A 19,634-nucleotide genomic window follows, 5' to 3' on the forward strand; every position below is an offset into this window, starting at 1 on the left:
GCTGGGTCGCATCCGTTGGAGGCTGCGTTTCTCGACTGTCCCATCTCAAAGACGTTCATGTGTCCATCCATCCCTTCGTTATCTGTACCCCTTATCTTGTGAGGGTCATGGGGGCAGATAGAGCTGAGGCGGGGTGCAGCCAGGTCAGGCCTCCATCTCATCTCAGAGCCGACGTACAGAGAAGTATCCCAGCTGATTTTCACACCTACGCTCAGTTTAAATCAACCTGATAACCCCCACAGGGTTTATGACCTATACTGCAGCCAGCCACCAGGTGGTGATAGAGATGCGTTAGGAAGCTGTCAATGTCGTCCATCTTTATTAACAACCTTGCACCGTCCTGTTTATGGTATAAATATAGCATGTTTGAATATGTGCAAAACTCTTTTACAGTTTGTTAAATGTCTTATTATCACAGTTTCATCATTTGCCTGATTGACTGAGTTTCCCTCATTAGCGGTTCTGTAACTTCAGGAGAACACAGCGATGCAGCGTCTGTGTCTGATAAGATTCTATCTTCTCACTGGTACGAGGAGCACCCGGCCCACAGTGACACACGTTTTCCCGTCAATCTGCTGCTGCTGCTGGCCTGAATTTCACATTACTGTAAGTGACACACTGGTTCCTGCACGTCACTGGGCGCTGCAGGGCCGGAGGCTGCCATCGGGAGGAGCTCTGGCTCCTCTGGTCGGACGCAGCCGAGGCGGTGGTGAGCGTTTTCATCCAGCTCACATTCCTTCTTTTGGGAGCAGCACACGGTCATAATTTTCCTGAATACTCGTCATCACCTCATGCATCACGCATTTGTCCCCCCGATTGAAACCACTCATGCAAAAAAAGTAAGGCGCACCAGAGCTCCTCCTCCCTCATCCGTCCTTTCTCCCTCCCCCCCGCCTCTGCCTCATCTGTATATCCATCCTCTGCTCGCTGCCACTTGGCTGCTCTCTCACTCTCTCTCTCTCCTCTGTTGTTATTTACTCCTCTAACTCTGATTACTGTAAAGTATGTCACATCAGCCAGACACGGATTCCCTCCATCCCTCACCTCCCTCTCTCCCTATCTCTCTCTCTCTCTCAGCTTCTCCTCCTCGCCCTCGTTTCTCTTATCTCGGCTCCTCTCGTGGCTCAGTTTAGCTCGAGTTAGAGAACAGAGGGGGAAGAGCGGAGATACTGTAGCAGCCGTCTGAGGTCGAGGTCGAGGTGAGGCCTGCAGGGGGCTCGATGACGGCGTGGCTGCACAAATCTTAAAGCCTCCGCACGCCCACGCCGGTGTTTTCTAATTGCTCTGGCTGAGACGTGGTCAGGTTGAAAATGGGCGGAACTGCGGTGGGAATATATGATGTCACAAAACTCTACGGGGTCAACAAGTCATCCCGCCCATACGGTTGTGATTCGGATTAACAGGAGAATAGTGCTGTCAATCAAACCCAATTAATCCACAGCCACATCCAGATTAGAGGAAACACATGTGGGAGGCTGACAGGTGAGCAGACGCTCTAATGTGACACACACTCACACACACACTTGTATTTATGTCTTGCATTACCCAGCCCCCTCACTCTAACCTTGACCATCACAATTCAATTCCCATGCAAACTCTATAATCCAAGAAATGACAGCCACCGGGGGGGGGGGTATCTTAACCAATGGAAAATGGTTTTAATGAGAATCTCGTTCACTGTCTTCACCAAAGGCTCATTCGTGCTTGTGCGTTGAGAGTAGGGGTCGAGTATTCGTAGTTGTGCGTAGCTGTGTATTAGTGAGTCGCTGGTGGTCGAGTTTCTACGATGGTGCTGTGTGTCTTCCGGGTTTGTGGTCAACTTATCTACAAATTCTCTGGCGTCTCCGTTGACTTCAGGCGAGTGTTACTCAGCAGATCACGTTGGAGTTGATAGATGTTGAAGAGCGATAATAAGAACTGCAACGAAGAAAAAGAAACACGCCGTCAAATTTTCACCTCTGAACGAACCAGATCTGGTTTTAAAAAGAATCATCTAACCGTATCCTAACTCTGACCTAAACCTCAGACTAACTGAAGCCAGGTCTTAACCCTTAAACCCAAATGTATTTTTCCTTAAAATGACCTCATTCCGTAAGATCTATGCTTAAAATAGTCCTCACACACACACACACACACACACACACGCAGCAACAAGAGTGTGTGTGCATCTGGATAACTGCCCATTTCGTTGGAGCTTTACACCTCTTTAATGGGGGTGGAGATGGGTGGGGGGGCACTTTACAGCTGGGTTATGTCTTTGCTTTTAGAGCAAATTCCGTTGCTCAACAGTCGTCGGCAAATTCTTTGTCAGATCATCCTTTATTTGACTTTGGTCAGAATCATAGTCAGATTAAAAATCGTTTTATTTCCTGTACAGCCAGCTATTCTTTCTGAAACCACTGAAACCGAGGGCTCATATAAGCCTGTTACAACTCTGTCTGCAGGAAATCACATTTATACGAAGCTAATTTGACAAAGCAAGCTCTATATCACACAGGATATCATTGTTCTGCAGGAATAAGGTAAAATCTTATGATCAGCTCAGAATAATTGCAACTGGATTTTGTTTTTAAGGGAATGTCGTCATTTTGTGCATTTGAGAATTCACAAAATATATTAAATCTTTCCGCACAACATCCTCAGGGATCGAACCTCGGCCTCTCACGGTGTTTGTACGCCTGCCGCGCGCCGCACCGTGAACCCCGCCACCTGCTGGTGACTCTGGAGAATGCTGGAGTAAGAAAACAAAAGTACAATGAGTTTTGATTATTGTGATTACTGGACGACTGATGCAACAGGTAAGTTTCTGTTTAAGTCATTAGGATTAAAGTTTCAGTTCTTCAGCTCAGCCTTTAGCTACCGTGCTCGAAACATACATGTTGGATTTTTCTTCCCCTCACAGATTTATTACACTGTACACACATGCAGACACGTAGACGGACAGAATCCCCGGCCTCTGTTTATTATTTATTTCTGCAGCAGAAGATTGCTTTGCACACTACAACGATCTTCACAGTCAGTATTAATATTTTGGCGCCCGCTCTGTTCCCAAAGCGAAAGCGACAGAAGAGGCAGCTCAACTAAAAGGGAAACCTTTTATGTTTTGAAGTGAGGGGTCGCCGTGGCAGCTGGAAACAAGTGATATGCTGACATCCATTTTCCATTTTCCAACACAAGAGCTGAGTGGGGGGGACCAGACAGTTTCCAGTCATGATAGATGATAAAACGATCCTCGGTAATTCTCACACATTCAACTTTGGTTGAAGCGTGTCAGCAAAAAAAAAAAATCTGGGAAAAGAGGGGCCAAACTTTGTATGTGAGGGATTTTGTGTTAGATCAGATCTTTATTCATCAAAGCCGCGTCTGCAAACTGCATCACATGTTTGTTAATGGGATGTTTCGAGAGTCCGAACTTTGCAGAAGCTCGCGACCTCATTCAGAGAACTTTCATGCTGATCACTGGGAATTATTAAAGAAAACAGCCTCACTGACAGTAGAGCTACGTAACTTTCCATCTCATAATTCACGATCCGTGCTGATCTTCTGAGTCGCACACGCTGCCGCCATACGCTGCCTGACCGTCTTACCCTCTGCACCGGAGGAATCTCTCGCACCTCAACGTCTCAGAATAGGACGATGTAATGGAAACGGTTCAAAGGGTCACGGCACAAAAACCGAACCCATGCGGTAAATAGAAAGTATTTATATTGACTTTTCTTATCAACCACACATTCAAACATTACTACTAAATGCGGCATTTTCAATAAGTCCAAGGACGCTTAACGGAGATTCAAGAGGCCAGGGATTGAACCAGTGACCTTCTTACAGAGAGTCAATGGAGAAAATGTTGAAACATTTACATTTTGATGCAAACAGTAATATATTTGAATAAAAAGCTAAATACACTCCTGCAAAGGCAGAGAACAGTCTGTTGGTGAAATGTAATGAATCAATAAAACCACTTTTCCACTGGTAGAAACCTACAATTGGACACACTCATCGTTCACTCGCAGGTTAAATGACTCTGCAGTCGACGCTGGGTTTATCTGCTCTGGCTCCAATGAATACACTAATTTCCTCTTTTTCTCTGCTTTCTGGAGATGGTCTGGACACTAACGCTGCACCTGTTCTGCTTGAATTGAACTTTTAGCCATTTGAGCATAAATAGCCATTAACATTCCTGCACCAGTTTTTTCACTTTATTTGATGTTTTTTTTTTTTACACAAGTTTCCAAGTTTTCAATCATTTATTCTTTTAAAAGCACAGAAAGGCAAAGAGAATACAAACCTTGATGTTACAGCAACAATTAAGATTTGTTGTCTTCTGATCTTGACCTGATTATATATAATATACATCGTTTATTTATAAGAGGTTCTAAATTGATTCAGTCTCCAGGTTTGCATGTGATTAACAATTCAAGACATATTTATATTTAAGCCCCATTCAGCCTCTCTGTGTTTCTAATTGAACAAATTGTTAAGAACTCATTCACATGTGCAGGAGGCTGGAATAAATACCACGGTGAAACTGAGTCGTTAGCATTCATCCAAGAGAAGAATGTCAAAGCAAATGTTGTGACTCTTAAAGTGACGACTAATCTCTGCAGTCAAAACAAAACACAGAAATCTGCATGTTACACATCACTTAACCTATTTCTTGAAATGTTGGCATTTAACTCCAGGAGCGTGCACGTGACTGTTGTTTAAAACCGAGCAGAAACAGAACATGTTACCAGAACATGAGCTTCCTTGTCAGAAAATAGAAAATTATCTGACGCAAAGGTGCAGTTCTGCACCAGGAAGCACTAATGGAGGCACGGGAGATAAAATTTGAGTACACGTGCAAACACCTTCCGGAGAATGAGGTTGAACCAATTTATTTTTGAGATTCACAGTCAGACAAAAAAGAGTCAGCGAGCAGACAGGAGTGAAATCTGACTCGTCCTGCCAAACACTATTAAATTGGCTTATTTTGTCTTTGCTCGCAGTCGCTTGCCAGCTCTCTGATAACATATTCAATATAAAGCTGGCAGAAAATTAATGGCTCCTGATATAATAAACAAACTCGATACTGTTTGCTTAGTCCGTCGGTGTGAAAGCAATTCACTTCATAACTGTTGGCAAGAGGCGTCCTATTAGTTCACGGACTGTCAATATCTGTGGCTCCATCGATTAACAGGGCGGAGATTACATCAAGTGTCACAGTCAGTATTCACACATTTCTGAAGTTAAATTAAAACCAATGAACAAAAACTTCAGGGATTTGACTTCATGTTCAGTTCTGAGCGATGTGATAATATGTCGTGTTTAAATCCGCTGCATCGATCTTGGGTTGTGTTCGCGGAGCTGACACCAGGAGGCTGCAGCAGGAAGTAGAGGCAGAGTCCGTTTTTAGGAGATATTTAATTTATATGTTTTGATATTTAACATATGTAAATATTAAAATCATGTCAAAGGGATTTTTGGAAATTAGAAATCAGATATTTTATCAGGACACTGATAATATTTTTTGAAGCGTATCATCAAGATTTATTATTTTTGTCTTATATCGTAGTTATACATTTCAGATATTTCATTTTGTTTGATATTTAACAATTTCATTTCAGATATTTCATATTTTTATGGTCATCACAGTTTTACATTTTATACTTTGTACATTAAATATTAGTTCATCTCATAAAATGTGTGAATATTGCATTGGAATCTGAAAATGAGGACATACTAACATCAGTCAGCTGAAGTACTGTGAGTATTTTTACTTGTAAAGTATACTGGGGGAAATGCTCTCTCCCTCTGCAGTTAAATTTTAAATGCAAGACTTTTAGACTTTGGCACTTTTGTGGATTTCGGTCTCTTTTCACGACTAACAGCCCGTGAAGCAAAAGCGTCAGAAAGACGTCGTCCCTGCATTTTTCTCAGCAGATCCTCTGACTGAAGCCAGTCACTTTCACTGGTGCTGCCTCCCTGAAATCTAATTTCATGCTGCGCTCACTGTGCACCGTCCTCTGGTCACGCTACAGATCTAATATCTCAGCTGTTAGATTGATTTACATTGCTGCCGCCTCTATTTGAAACGCCTTTGTGTTAATGTAACACTGCTTTAATGTGATAACTCCCATGCTTTTTACATGAAGCTCATACGAGCTCGGACCTGACGGGCTCAGACCTCATGCGCGTCTCCTGACGTCCAGAGGAGGAACCAGTGCTAAGATACACCTTCCCCGTGCCATCTTCACCCAGCGCTCAGAGTGTGAGGCGGCCGGACTGCATGCGGAGTGAGGAGAATGGAGAGATTAGTGTGAATTCACTCTGGAGGTGAGTGGAAGGAGAGAAGCTTGAGGGAAATAAAAGAAAGAATAGAGACTTCCTGCTTAATTCAGACGCAATGTTTTTAGCTACAAAGGACAAAACTTGTTGGGGTCAAATGTCAAATACTGGATAATTTTTAAGAAAACCAACCACTTGATAATGTTTTTATAACAATATCAACATTAACATATAATATTTTTCAGCCTGTGTGACAGTATAGCATCAAAACTTGATTACACCATTCATTAGAGTACACACTATTCATTAGAGTACAGTATTCATTAGAGTACACACCATTCATTAGAGTACACACTATTGATCCATTCATTAGAGTACACACCATTCATTAGAGTACACACTATTCATTAGAGTACACCATTCATTAGAGTACACTATTCATTAGAGTACACACCATTCATTAGAGTACACACTATTCATTAGAGTACAGTATTCATTAGAGTACACACCATTCATTAGAGTGCACACTATTCATTAGAGTACACACTATTCATTAGAGTACACCATTCATTAGAGTACACTATTCATTAGAGTACACATTCATTGGAGTACTCCATTCATTAGAGTACACCATTCATTAGAGTACACACTATTCATTAGAGTACACCATTCATTAGAGTACACATTCATTAGAGTACACACTATTCATTAGAGTACACATTCATTAGAGTACACACTATTCATTAGAGTACACATTCATTAGAGTACACTATTCATTAGAGTACACATTCATTAGAGTACACACTATTCATTAGAGTACACATTCATTAGAGTACACTATTCATTAGAGTACACCATTCATTAGAGTACACACTATTCATTAGAGTACACACTATTCGTTAGAGTACACCATTCATTAGAGTAAACCATTCATTAGAGTACACACCATTAGAGTACACCATTCATTAGAGTACACCATTCATTAGAGTACACACCATTAGAGTACACCATTCATTAGAGTACACATTCATTAGAGTACACACCATTCATTAGAGTACACATTCATTAGAGTACACATTCATTAGACTGACCTGGAGCGTTATTACTGATTCCTGTTGTAGTATAATATTCGATGGCACCAGTTTGAGGTAAAGATCCTGGTTTTGGTTAAACACTGAGACAGATTCATGGTGATGTGAGACGTGTTCACTTAATTAACATTCAACAGGAGCCTCAGTCTTTCTCTGACCTCGGCCAGGGTCACAAAAGAATGGCACCAATTACGTTTCCCTGCAAAAACTAATTAGTGGAATATAAACTTCACTTTCAGGAGACGGGGCTGTGACGTCCAGTTTAGATCCGGCCTGCATTTAATGTAAAAGTACAACTTTGTGCAGTGGTCAGCATGTTTGGAGTTTGCGTGTTCTCCCCGTGTCTGCGTGAGTTTTTCAGACATTTACGTTCTCACCTTTAAACCCTGACTAATAATTTCAGGAGATTACCCAGAGTTCAGTGCAAGCCTGAAAGCAGCTTGTGTTTGCCCTGTGAAAAGCTTTTTAACATGTGTACCGTTAAAGGTTCAGTGTGTAGAATGTGGCGACATCTAGTGGTGACGTTGCATGTCGCAGCCTCACCTCACCCTCCATTTTTAAACATGACGAGAACCTGTGGCAGCTTCAGTCGTCACAAAAACTCAAAAGATGTTTAGTTTGTCCGGTTTGGGCCACTGTAAAAAACATGGCGGCCTCCGTAGAGAGGACCAGCTCCTGATGTAAATATAAAGTATTTAAATATAAAGTATTTAAACACAAAGGAGTCAACAGTTCGTACAATTTGGATGAAACACACTAGTGAGATCATCACCAATAGATCCCTTTCACCTAAATCTCACACACTGGACCTTTAAATGTTGAATACTCACAGTTAAAATCAAATATTTTCACATCCCTTGCTGCTGCCAATTCCTCTGTTTGTCACAGAAGCGCAGTGAATCATGGGATGCATCGAAAAGGATGAATTTGGGACGGGGCGGTCGCAGCCGATCTTCAACTGCAGCCTGCAGCAGGATATTGTGTTTGATATGCGAATCCAAGGGTTTAAAAATGCCATCGATCCACGACCGCAGTTCTTCATAACTAACACAACACGGAGAATTCAGCGACGTCAGGAGGAAGAGCAGCTGCGTTCGGCTCAGTATCCTGTTTTTCCTCCATTTCAGGGAACTGCTCGATACTCATTGATTGCTACAAGATATTTTGTGAATCTGTCCTTTTAACTCAGGTTGAAATAAAAGCAGCTCTCTGCACCAAGTTGTTTTTGTGTTTCTCAGATCGGGCTGCATAAACAGACCCTATAGAATAACCCAGTGGTTTGGTGAAAGCCACCCAGTGTTTCAAGCTCAGCTCAATCGATTCAGTCCGGATTTCTCCATAAAACACATTAGAGCCCTTTGATTTCTTTTTTTTTCTCTCAAACCGGAGCGTCTGCAGACACTCGCAGCTTCGTCCTTCCTTTTTCATCAGATGTTTTCTGACTGAGAGAAAATTCAGCAGACAGGTTGAGTTCAGCCGCACGGCTCCTGCAGATATCATGAATTTAAAGTGCAGTCGGACGAGTGGATAATACCAACTGAATATGAGTTTCTCTGCAGCGGAGCTCTGCCAAAAAACTTCAATCCTAAAACTCTAATACAATAAATTACTACTTAAATCATGGGAATAACACTGTTGGGTTTTTCTTCTCGTTTGAGTCAGTTTTGTTTTTATTCAGATTTATTACGTTCCCGAAGGAGGCCATGTTTTCTTTTGTGTTTGTTTAATAGTTTGCAAGATTAGGGCAAAACTTCAGGATCGAGATCGAGGGATGGATCCAGGATTGTTCTTTGGAGATTTTTCAACATTTTGTCCATTTCTTAGAGAATAATAAAAGTCCCCTGCTGGGGAAGTATGTGCAGGATTACGCAAAACTACATGACGGTTTACCACCAGGTGAAAGGATACGAGTCAGGAAAGAACCCATACAATGTTTGTGCAGATCCAGATAAAGGGCTGGATCCAGGGATATTATTTTACTTCCACTTACATTGTGAGACAGGGATCTACGAGCATGACTCTAGATTTATAAAAATCTGACGTGTTTCTGGAACTGGTATCCATGAGTGTAATCTGGTGCTGATCCTAATAAAAATCCAGATCTAGTGAATTTAAATCTGGTTTCATGAGCGGATGAACCTCGGCTCAGGTTTGCACAGTGCGATTCTAGTCGGAGATAAATAGAAATAAAACCTGACGTCTTATCGACCGACAGAAAGATAAATGGACAATTTTGAAAACTGTGAACGTTTTTTTAAGAATATTCTTCCTTCCCTTGTTAAACTCATTAAGAAATAACGTATCATCAGGATTGCAGCCTGAGTAACAAGGAGCAGGTAAGAGAAGGAGACTAAATATAGACATGAGGACGTAGAGAAGGACGTGAACCTTTGTTTTAACTTCCTTTCACTTTCTGAAAAATCCCTGTTTGAGATGAGACGATCAGCAGATGGATTTAGGTTGAGTGTGAAAGCACCCTAAAGCTACAGTAAATGAAAGGTCAGCCTCCTCTTTCCTGGACTCTCCAGTGTGTCCCAGCTCATATAGGTTATTCCGGTGAACACTCGGTGCTATTCATCATCAGACTCGGGTCCTATTAGGCCCTTATGGACAGCGCTGATGTGGTGTTAATATCAGAGAACCAAGGTCAAGACTGGACCAACCGCCCAGAAATCCCTGACCGATTTAAAACCCACTGTTTGGAAACAGCAACGACAGCTGAGGTGAAAAGAAAAACAGTTTATATGTTAGTGAGCAATGTGGCCGGCTAATGGGAATCTAACAAATCCAAATTAGAAATAGTCCACTGTGAGTTATGTTCCGCAGGAGGATGAGATGCAGAGATGCTGGAGAGCCGTGTCGATCTTCAAATGTTTTGAAAGTAAAGAAGCCAAAAGTAGAAATTCAGTTCCCTCGTTAAGAGTCACTGACGGAGCCTGTACCTGATTCCAACATCCAAACACAAGAGACATAAAACTCCTGCTTCTATATGAAACTGCTTATTGCAGCCTGACGGCTTCAGGCCAGATTCTGGTAATTAGTACTTGGGTTGCTCTGTGTTCCATCTACTAACATGGAGGAGGCAGTGTTTGTAATCTAAATGCATTGGCTTCACTTTTTGGGATCGAGCCGTCATGTCGTCCATCTTTAACCACAGTCTATGGTTTAATGCCTGATTTCTAACATCTGCTAATTAGCACTAATAACACAGATGCATTGGTTCATGCCGGTTTAATAATCTGTATAATCAGGAATTATACTTCTGATTCTCTCAGTGTTTATTTTCTTGCTAATATCTCATGTGTCAGCGGACGTGCACATTTAATATTTCCATTTTCAAACTGCAGGATACATTTAAAAAGCCAAATTCTGTGTTTCCCGTCTCTTCAAAGTGAAATACACGAGGCTATGTTCCCTGACTAAAAACAATCAGTGTCTTCTTCCAGTGTTATCAAAGTGTTACAAACTGATTTGGGAGTAGTGGATCCCCACAGCGTGCAGACGCTATTATGCCTATAACTTTGATCTGCCTTTCCGGAAAATATTACCTACAAATCTCTCTACAGAGGAATTCCTCCAGTTGATTCCTTTTAATTCTTTTACAAAGGTTTCAGGCAAATTGAACAAAGTATGACTAAACTCTGCGGTTTCCGGTGGGAATTTCACCTCCAAAGCCTCTTTTCAGCAGCAGCAATGCAAGGTAGAGCAAAGACGGAGAAGGAGACTTTGATAGTGTTCTTCTGGGCTAATGAAAGATAGACTGTAAAACATTTCAAGCTGCTTGAACTCTGAGTCAGATGCTCCTTTAAAAACAGTCAACGTAAAAAGCTTAATCAGAGTCTGACGTGTGCAGTTCAGGTCATTCTCGTTACTCTTTGTTAACCTCCTGCCTGATCCCTGCATTTTATTTTTCACATCAAACCATTTTAAATCTTTAACTTTTGTTTTTGTTCTTTGCTCACTTCCCACCGTTGGTGACCTAGATAGCTGCGAGTTTGTTCCTCAGGATAAACCCGCTCAGATGGATTCGTCTCGTTTCAAAAAATAAAACAAAATCAAAACAACAAAAGACCCAAACATCGTCAGCATCAATACGCTGGTGAATCCAACCACTAGATGGCCACAGAGAGGACATGGGACAAGCTGTTGCTACATGAAGATTGTTATATATTGTTAAAGCATCAGATATTTCTCGATATTTTAAAATAAGACGACAGATTAGAGCCGTTATTATAACTAAAGTAGCTAAACTAAGAGGTAAACATGGAAAACTTTATATCTGCAAAACCAGCCCACGAAGTTCGTGATGTTAGCATTCACGTGACATTAGCATGTAGCTCAAAGTAACTATGGCCGGTCAGTGAAGGGTGAACTGGTGTTTTGCAGTTTCTTGACCTCAGTGTTTAGCTCTCTCCACTTTCATTGTACATTTTTCCCGCAGACACAGATTTAGCGTTCCCAGAATGCCGTCAATGTCAGAATGAAGATGACTGAGCGATGCTCACCAGGTCTGCGATCCGCAATATACCCACAATCCTCTGCTTTACCCTGGCGACTCTTCACAGCCGCCTGAAGGCAGCAGTTATCTGCTCCACCTGCAGTCTCTGATTGGAGGGATGCACTGCGCTGTTCAGAGTCGATCACAAATTACAGTTGGTTGGAAAACGGACCACAGAAGCGTACATGCCCATGTGCACGTCAAGCTTACTGTGTTGAAGAGCATCGACATGCATGTTGGAGACTGACACGTTGAAAATAGTTTCCAGTCTCGAGAGGAATCACGGATCAGCAGGACCGGTTTCTGTCAGACCCCCCCCCAGTGTCTATTTAACAGCAGATGGTTATTGTATGGATCATTGTGGTGACACATATCATCATTAGCACTGTAAGCATAGAATTCATGAAGTCTGCAGCTGTAAAGAGGCTGCTCATCATCTGATCTCAGAGCTGCTTTCTTCATATATGAAGCTCGGTGCATCCAAAACAACAAATATCCACCGAGGAAGACTCTCCAGAGAATTCCCAAAGTGTCACTTCCTCCTGATGGGTTGAGTCCTGAGTTTTAAAGACTGAGATGCATGAAACCAGCTGTAATATACGTTATCTTGTTTTGATGCCAAAAGTGCTGATGGTGAGTCTGGCCAGAAAATACCCAGAAGCACCTGTAGCACAAGTGTGACGCACCGGTGCAGGGGGAGAGCGGTCTGCACCATTCTGCAGGAAGCATGAAGTGCTCGGAGGCCGTAAGAGTCCTCAGTCTTGTTTAAATCACGAAGACGATCGTTTCTAAACCTGAAGCAAATAGCTTCTCAAACAATAATGTCCAGAACCTCGGCCGAGTACTTTCATCATCTAAACACAATGTGAGCTGAGACCTGTAATGTGCACGGCAGGTTTTTATAATTAATTTGTTTGGAGTCGTGTCTCTGAATGTTCACTCTTCCTTTATCTCTGTCTAAGTCTCCATCAACTCCGCAGGAAATGTTCACTAACTACAGTATCTGTTCACTGTCTGTCTGCAGTTTGGTTCAGTGCACAGTGGGTTTTAGGAAATTCTCTGAAGGAACCTGTTGCCTGCTGAGGCTGGAAATGATGCAGATTAAAGCTGCGAACAAACTAAAGTTAAGTGGTTAAAAAACCAAAACAGCTGAAAGATGCTACAAAGCTGCAGTTGGGTGAAAATTCTCTGTCGTTATGAACAAGGACCCAATTAGTCATGGGATCCATTTGTCCACCATATTTTGAAAAGGTCAGCGTGGCAAAACTTAAATATTAAAATAAAGAGAAACTCTTCCGAAGTCACGGAAACTTCTGCAAGATGCCACATTTGTGTTGCTCACGGGGGAACGACAAGTCCGTTGTTTAAATATTCATCAGCCATTCAACATGTTAAAGTAAGAACATGGTCATTTTTTGATAACTTGAGACGGATGAGTGCTCTTGCCCGCCGGCGTTACACAGCGTTCTGTGACCCATCAGATTCTGCGACCTGTAACCGCACAACAGCAAGTCTGCCTCCAGGAAACACTGAGGTGCACGGAGCATGTTGAAGATCAGCAGTTTATAGAATTGTTATTCTCTGAAGTAACGTAGAATTTATATTTTTTACTTTATAATCAAAGAAAGTAGTCAGGTCAGGGTATAAATATGTGGTGAAGTGACTTCTTACCTTTAGCAAAGTACAAGTTACATGTTTAATTATCGTAGTTTCTACATTTGAATCCTCTGCACATTATCTGTGCTGCATATCATATTTTATGTTTTCCTATCTCAATATCACATTATTTACACTTTTACATTCTCCTTCAATCATCCTGTGCCACTGCACTTCACCCAAATACTTCTTTTATATACAAACAATGTGTTTCTGAAGTTAAAGGTGTATATTATGTACAAATTCTGTATTCTTATGAGATTCTTTATTCTTTTGAATTCTTTTATATTTCTATTCTCTTGTCTACCTCATGTCTGACTAATCTTTTCTTAAACTGTAAAAACTTAATAAAAGATAGATTGTACCGACCACATGCTAACAGCCCTGATTCACTGACAGAATTTATTTGGTTTCTTCTTCTTGTTTGATTTAGTTCAAATAAAAGTTAGGTTTTTTTGATCCCTCGTCTCTCTTGAGGTTATTTTAGTCAGTGGTTTTTGTTATGCTGTTAAAATAAAAAAAAAAAACTTGTTCCATTCTCAGTGACTCCGTGTGATTCAGACCCAGACCGTTTATCTTTGATCGGACTACGTTCGGTCCTGACCGTGTCTGAGGAACCTTTCACACCTGATGTTTGTGTCTGAGCGTCTGAAGTGCAGCTCCAGACGAGGGGAGAGTGAAAACACAAAAAGAGTTCTTTCACGGCCGTCATTAACTGACCAAGATGTGGACGTGCCGCACCCCCCCCCCCCCCCCTCCAAATACAGCAAATAAATCTCTTCATCTATTATTTACTCGATGTAAAGTGTCCTCTTTTGAAATCTAAATATATTTCCATCGTTTATAATCGCTCCATATTGGATTTTTCTGAGATCTTTTAAAGTTCCTCCATGTCCAACCGGAGTCTTTGATGTCGTTCTCACTGGAGGATAAAAATCTTGGAAAAAATAAATTCACAGATGGATCAAATGTGCCCCGCTGTACTAATGAATAGACTCCAGCTTTATTCGGTGAAAATGATTGGCACTTTCAACACTATAAATAGTCTTATTAGCAGAAATAAGAGATCCTATAATTACCACACAGTAATTCATGATCTGGGAGAGAGATAGACTAGAAGAGTTTGAATATGACATCTTTTAATAACTACTGCTGAATACATTATTACACATAATTGTATAATTTTCATCACCTTTTGCTTTGTGATTTTAATATAATAGATTTAAAGCGACGGTTTAATCTAATTAGATTCACAAAAGACAACTTTTGGATCGTGTGATATTTTTACATACCGTCCTGAGATCCTGTTAGAATTTCAAATCCCTGTAGGTCTTTATTCCGTTCCTTCTTTTCATTAGCGAAACGGAGAAACTGTGTCAGCTCAGCAGGGTTTTAGCAGTGGGGAATTGCAAATGAAATCCTTTAGAATTTCCGGTCCGCGTGTACAGTATGTCTGCAGATTGAAGACAAGGCCATTAGTGAACCGAGCAGTCTGCTAAGGATATGGAAATGTATGGTTCTCCATCAAAAGAGACGCATAATAAATAGGGACGGAATAAGAGGTTGAACAAGGCTCCGCTGCTTCAGAGTGGAGATGAAAGCTCGGGATGTATTTATTAAAAGGCAGAAAAATAACAGAGTTCATATCTCAGGTCATTTTTCTTCATGTGTTTGTGTCTGAGGGGAAGATGGAGGTTTACAGGCAGGTACAGGTGAGTCAGAGGACGGTTCAACCTCGTCCACTGTGTTTATGGCTCATTTTCTTTTGCCAGTAAATGCAAAATGTATTTGTTTCTTCACAATGGTATTTTCAGGAAATAATGAACAAATGTTAATTTTTAATTCATCTGATAAAAATAATAAGGAATCTGTTTGGTGTGGTTCTATATTTTTACATTTCTTATACTAATCTGCTCCACAACTTGTTAAATTGAACCCTTATTAACTGGTATGTTTTATTTTGCTGTACTATTTGTGTTTGTCTCCAGAGCAGCTACACACAGTAAAGAGTAAAACATATGTAACATTAGTTTTTTACTTATTGTTCATGAAAAATAAATCCTTTAGATAATAAGACCGTTTTCTTTTTTCTTCTATATTTCCACAACAACCAGACGTGTAGATGATTGTTTTCTTTCTTGAACATTAATATATTATTTTGTGTATAATACTTTAATTGTTGTCCTACTTGTGTAAATGCACCGACTACTTCTGGTTAATATGTTGTGCAATGACAATAAATCTAATTCTCCTTTATTATTTTCTGATCTATTTTTTGCGAATCTGAAAGAAGGAAATCTTTCAGGACAAGTGAAACACTTTAAAGTCAGCAGGAGAGCAGGATCCTGGAAGAGCTGGAGCAGTGTGGTGTTATAATATCAGGTACGTGAGCTCCTGTGGCTCCGTCCTGCACAATGACTCCAACATACGTTTTTTTTAAAATGCCGTCTTTAAATTACCACCTCCCCCTTTAATTTCATCCCCTCGCTGACGGGGCGATTGAATGCAAATGACAGATGCAAATATGCCTTTATTAAAAAAGCAAAAAAGAACCTCTTGGTGATTAAGTGACTGCAGAGGCTTCGGGTAATGAAAAGATCTCAAGGGCACCTTTGGTTTTCAGAGAGGTCACATCAGCGATGGGCTAATGTAGCTCTCAGCACAAGGGACACCTTCACAGTTTATAGGAGCAGCCTTGAGGGAAGCGGCCGGCCGCAGTCAGCCGCTTTGTGGGCTTCTGGGACGGCCGCCTGCTGAAAGGGTGCCCTTCATTTCCAGACAGCGTGCCCTTTCTAAAATACGATCATAGATACAGCGTGAGTGGCAGCGTGCGTACTGTTGTCCGTCCTCATTGCCACATTCACTCACAAACGTGAGCCCCAAGAGCCTCGTTTGGGCTCAGTGCAGCGAGGGCCACGCGTTCAGAACACGACCTTCAACTCTCCGCTGTAATCTCAGCATACGGATAAACTCTGAGCCGCTCGGAGGCAGGAACACACGGCGCTCTGTGTCCATGTAAATCACACATCTTATTTCCAGTGAATGAAGTGCAGGCTGATGATTTTAAAACGAGTGTAACGGCATTGAGAAAATATGTGGTTCAGAAAATATAAAATGAATGAGGTGAATACACAGTGCAGGACTAGTTTCAGCTCAATATTTATAAAGTAAATTCATCCTTTCCCACATTTAGTTTCATTCAGTTTTGCAGTATTTAATTTACACCACCCTGACCGTCCTCTCGCAGATATATTCAGTTATTCATCTGCGGAGGTTCTGATATTACAGATGATTTTAGAAAGACAGAGAAGTTTTAATCAGTTTTTTCTGGGACAAATCATTCTGCAAGATCTAGAATCAAACACAGCTTCAGGAATAACGTGTTTTTATTTTTTACTTTCTTCTTGCACTTTGCTCAACACTGGTTATTTTCAATGTGCTTTTTCCTCGACTTTCATACTTGAAATAAACTTTTGACTTGTGTTCACTTCCAACATTTTATTGTTATGACGAGGTCGACCGTGTTCCACAGACGGAACGAACAGATTCTGCTGAACGAGCTTGTTCACTGTGGCCTGACTTCATCGGGGACAGGTAATCCTTTCAGTGCAGCCAGGGCGTTCTCCGCCATCTTGCCCACAATCCTCCTGGCTGTGCTGTTTGTATTGATCCCGATGTGGGGGGTGATCAGCGCGTTGGGCAGACGGAGGAGTGGGTGATCTCTGCACAGGATAGAAGCAGAGGAGGTGAGCGAGGTGCGATGCCATTAGTAGAATATTACAGTACAACATGATTCTATTCCGAGAGACGAGACCTCGGCAAAGGTTCAGGATGAGTCACGTCTAAAGCCGCAGCACGAATCGTTCCCGAGCCGAGCGCTTCCACCAAAGCATCCTGGTCCACGACCTCACCTGAGACACGAACAGGGATATTTTTAACCATCGATCATGAATCAAGATCCATACTGAGACTTGTTTCTTTCGCATTTGTGTTTTCACTTGTGTGAGACGTCTCCGCCACCGTACCACGTCATTCTTACCTCTGCTGATGTTGACCAGCGTCGCAGTGGGTCTCATGAGGGACAGCTCTCTGCGGCCGATCAGACCGACCGTGTCCGAGGTCAGTTTGACGGCTATCATGACGAAGTCCGACCTCGTCAGCAGGTCGTCCAGCCGCTCGCAGTAACCGGCTTTAACCGCCTGCTCATCCTCTTCACTCCTGAACAGAATAAAATACACAGAGTGCGTTTTTCTGTGTGTAGCATAATGTGTATTTATATATGTATCACATGATACAATACCTTCTGGTCCTGTTGTGGTAGAGGATCTTCATTTGAAATCCACAGCTTCTTCGGGCGATCCTGTATCCGATGTCTCCCATTCCAATAATCCCCAGAGTCGACCCGGTGACTTCAAATCCCATCAGGCTTTGCGGCATATGGACCGTCTTTGGGTCAATAGATATTTGATGACCTGTGAAGGAAAAAATGGGTTTTGTTTTTAGTTTTTACAAAAATAAATCATCTACAGACAAAACGATAACATCATTATACCAAATAATAATTCTTTGATAACGCTACTGTAAAATTAGATTATTAAATAATTCAAAAAGGCAAATTTTACAGAAAATAACCCTCAGGTTTTACAGTAGTTTCATAATTAATTAATACAAAATACTGTAATTACCATACAACATATCGTGGTCATACCAGGGCCACCATCAAACTTCCCTAACGTTGGTCAGTTGCTCGAACTCACCCTCGAGGATCTTGCGAGCTGACGCCAGAAGCAGACCCATGGCGAGATCTGCCGTGCCGTCGCTGACCACACCCGGCGTGTTGGCCACCATCACCCCTCGGCCGCTAATGAACGGCAGGTCCAGGTGGTCGGTGCCCACTCCTCCGCTGGCGACCACTTTGAGGGAAGGAAGCAATCTGAGCAGCGAAGGCTCGGCTGCAGGGAAATACTTCCAAATAAACAGCACCTGGATTCTGGGGCCATGGAGAGCTGGGTTTTCTAGAAGCTCTCGATGGCAGACGAGTCGGAAGTGTTGTTTCAAGATGTCTGCGAGCTCCTCCAGGTATCCAACGTCACCCCCGACCTCTGAGACCAACGCCCACGGTTTGTCCTCCTCCATCACCTTCCTTAAAAAAGAGACAGTATGGTATTATCCGACTGAAGAAAAGCTCGAGCTTCACTTCTTCTCCGTGGTCAGAAGGATCAGGTAGAAGCTGAGGAGGTGACCTTTGAATTTAAATAAAACCTTTGACCGATGTGATGTTTCACTTGGATGAACGAGAGTTAATGTGAAAACCGCTCCGGGGTGCGCTGATTGTTGTGCTTGGTGTATTATTCACAAACACTGTTTCGCAGGCTCTGCACTAAGACCTCTCCCAACACCCACACACTTTTGTTGCAGTTATTAAAAATGGAGGAGATTTAGCAATAAGATGAAATTGATAGAATAAAAAAGAATATTAGAGATTGTGAGATGAACAATCAAGTATTTTTGGATTCACGGCAGAAACTGTCTGCGGAGCCTTGAAGCCTGAGACACAACGTGGTTATGCAGTGAAACTGTGACAGACTGCTTTGGAGGCTGAACACTAACTTAGACTCAGATCCTGGAGTCAGAGTCCTGCAGCTTGAACTCTGTAGATTAATGCAGCAAATCAATCATTGGTTCCAACGCCTCTCAGGATGATCCAGTCAGAAAAAACATCTCTGTACAAACAGCGCAGCTTAAAAAAATCTTTTTCCTATTTCAATATTTAGATTTCCCGAGCGACTGTACAACTATTGAACTTCCATAATATCAGAAACAGACGAAACAAACAAGTGCAGCTGAATCGTTTTTTAAAAATCATAAACACATTTTTTATTTTCCCTGTAACTCACACATCTCGAGAACCTTTCATCTCGTCGGCTTCACACTTGTCAGGTTAACAGCGTCTTGCAGTCAGTGGTGTCATGTCGTGCTGGCAGCCCGTCACAGGTGACATCATCCCCTGTCATGGCAACAACATTCTTTTAAATGCCTCCTCTTTAGCAATTTGAATAAATAAAAGGATATAACATTCTTTTTTTTTGCTGTAACGTTTTATGTAAAGCTCAATCACAGAG

General features: G+C 41.8%; 1 protein-coding gene across 1 annotated transcript; it reads right to left on the reverse strand.

Annotated features, from left to right (window-relative positions):
- Positions 1–16,901: 16,901 nt before the first annotated feature.
- LOC109641034 (probable 2-ketogluconate reductase) lies at positions 16,902–19,634 on the reverse strand. Its single transcript, XM_020105335.2, has 6 exons — positions 19,410–19,634; positions 18,270–18,655; positions 17,813–17,984; positions 17,552–17,730; positions 17,327–17,423; positions 16,902–17,234 (listed from the first exon to the last, which is right to left on the reverse strand). The coding sequence occupies exons 1-6, from the start codon at positions 19,427–19,429 to the stop codon at positions 17,078–17,080; spliced, it is 1,011 nt and encodes a 336-aa protein (XP_019960894.2). The 5' UTR covers positions 19,430–19,634; the 3' UTR covers positions 16,902–17,077.

The sequence above is a fragment of the Paralichthys olivaceus genome, chromosome 10 (assembly GCF_024713975.1).
Source record: "Paralichthys olivaceus isolate ysfri-2021 chromosome 10, ASM2471397v2, whole genome shotgun sequence".
In the NCBI taxonomy this organism is placed as follows: Eukaryota; Metazoa; Chordata; class Actinopteri; order Pleuronectiformes; family Paralichthyidae; genus Paralichthys; species Paralichthys olivaceus.